Source organism: Austrofundulus limnaeus, unplaced genomic scaffold (genome assembly GCF_001266775.1).
Source record: "Austrofundulus limnaeus strain Quisiro unplaced genomic scaffold, Austrofundulus_limnaeus-1.0 Scaffold1219, whole genome shotgun sequence".
In the NCBI taxonomy this organism is placed as follows: domain Eukaryota; kingdom Metazoa; phylum Chordata; class Actinopteri; order Cyprinodontiformes; family Rivulidae; genus Austrofundulus; species Austrofundulus limnaeus.
In genome coordinates this window covers 31944-33947 of record NW_013953621.1, presented here as the reverse complement: position 1 = coordinate 33947, position 2004 = coordinate 31944, and the positions used below count along the sequence as shown (strand labels likewise).

Here is a 2004-nt window from a genome sequence, read left to right as displayed (position 1 = left end):
AAGAAAAAAAATTCATGTATCCACATCGTGATCCAGAACATCACCAAAATTTAAAGGTGTGTTCCTTGGCCCAGAACCACATGTGGTAAAAATGTCATGACAATCTGTCCACAAGTTTTTGAGTAATGTTGTCCACAGACAGAACGACAGACACGACCAAAAACATAAGAGTAAGAGGAGTCTAGTGTTGTAAAGTAACTACAAACTAACAAGCTTTAATAAACTTTAATAAACATACAAAGTCTAAAACCTAAAATCTTTGGTACAAGAAGATTAAACCATAAAACTGAACTCTGAAATCTCTCAAACGTTTAAGAAAATTGAATTTAAAAGTCGTTCAGGAGAGGCAGGAATCCAGATGCTCATTAATCTTTGACTCCTGCACTTTAGTTTGGCACACAGGGCAGCTGACCATCACTGAGGAGGAGGAGGAGGAGGAGGAGGAGGAGGAGGAAGCAGCTGATTTTGTGTTTCCTGACTCCCCCGACGCTGACCTGCTGCCGCCTGATGTTTTATTGAAGAAATCAGAGATGCTAGCTGAGCTGCGCCTCTTCCTCGACACGTGACCTGCAGCTCCAGGTGTTCCCGTACCTCCAGGATCCCTGAACTTAGAGTTGGAAGCTGAAGGTAGAGGTGAATAATGTGTTTTTGAGCTGATGGATGACGCATCGTTGGATTCATGTTTAGTAAAAGACGACGGCGGCGGCAGCGTGTCTCTTTTAGTTTCAGAGTCCAGGTCAGAGAACGCAGCTGTGGACTTGTTGTTGTTCGTGTTGTTGAACAGATCCTGAATAAATCTCTGTTTGAGTTTGTCGGCTCGTTGGCCTCCAGCGCTGCGCTGAGATTTGGGGATTTTAACGGGAGAGCCGTTGATGTTTAGAAAAACTCTTGAGTTTCCGACGGACTTCTTTGGTTCGGTGGAGACGGGTGGTCTGCCGGGAGACGTGGAGGATGATGAGGTCTGAGACCTYCCTCCCAGGACGACACCTTCCCCACTGAAAGGGACGATGTTCCTTCTGTCCTGGAGCCCAGAACCTGTACAGAAACACATCTTTAAATATGATCTTTTATTAAAGCTGAAATATCTGGAAAAGGCAGAAAAAGTTACCTTTACTTGAACTCTTCCTCTCTGAGGTTTTTCCATCCTTCTTGTCTTTAGTTTTTTTGCCGTATCCTTCGGGCTCTTTGACCTTTGTGTACGAGCCGCCACACGTCCTCCGATGGTCCTCCCACCACGGGTCCAAACAGGACGGAGCGCGGTTCATGGCCCTCTTCACGTAGCCGAAATAAGGCCTGCGGCTCTGGCAGGGCCCGTTGCAGCGCCACCAGTGCTGCCGGTAGACGTCGACCTCATCGTGGAAGCTGTGGTAGACCTGATGATGGTAAAAAAATAAAGTTTCAGATCAGTGAAGGTGTTCAACTGACAGAAAGAAACACCTACGGTGATTTTAGTCCCGCTGCTCTCGTTGATCCTGTTCATGTGTTTGCAGAACTCTGGACCGTGGCCATCTCGGTCTCGGTTGTTTTGGGTCACAAACAGGAGCGCGTGGATCATTTCATGAAGGAGCGTCTGTGGAAACAAACAATAAAAAAATAGAATAATTTTTAATTATGAACCAGGTTCCACTGATGCTCCTCACCTCCACCAGGTCTTTTCTGGGTCTCAGTTTCAGCAGAGGTTCACTGAGGCGGATCGAGCAGAGTCCACCTCGACCTTCGTACGAGCACACTCCAGCACATCTGGATGAAAGAAAAAACAAAGAGTTCAACAGGAGACAKTAGCTGYGTYTCCATTSACCATGAAAATGYGCAAATTAGAATTTCGAAAAWAAATTTGCTCAATGGAAACACGTCAATTTAGAAAAAAAAAATTACGTTTTTCGACAAAATGTTTTTGCTCTAGGATGAGGTGGTTTTCCACCGTATCGAAATTAGGGCTGTGTATTGGCAAGAATTTGACGATACGATACATATCATGACAGACGGGTCACGATACGATACATA

The 2004-nt window shown here is 45.4% G+C and overlaps 1 protein-coding gene across 1 annotated transcript in view; it reads right to left on the bottom strand.

Moving 5' to 3' along the window:
• Nucleotides 1-187: 187 nt before the first annotated feature.
• sprtn (SprT-like N-terminal domain) overlaps nucleotides 188-2004 on the bottom strand; it is a 5391-nt gene continuing 3574 nt past the window's right edge. The window contains exons 2-5 of the mRNA XM_014031294.1: nucleotides 1641-1740; nucleotides 1442-1570; nucleotides 1109-1373; nucleotides 188-1035 (exon numbers count right to left, since the gene is read on the bottom strand). Of these exons, the coding sequence (XP_013886748.1) occupies nucleotides 338-1035; nucleotides 1109-1373; nucleotides 1442-1570; nucleotides 1641-1740 (1192 nt within the window). The 3' untranslated portion in view covers nucleotides 188-337. The remainder of the gene's footprint in view (nucleotides 1036-1108; nucleotides 1374-1441; nucleotides 1571-1640; nucleotides 1741-2004) is intronic.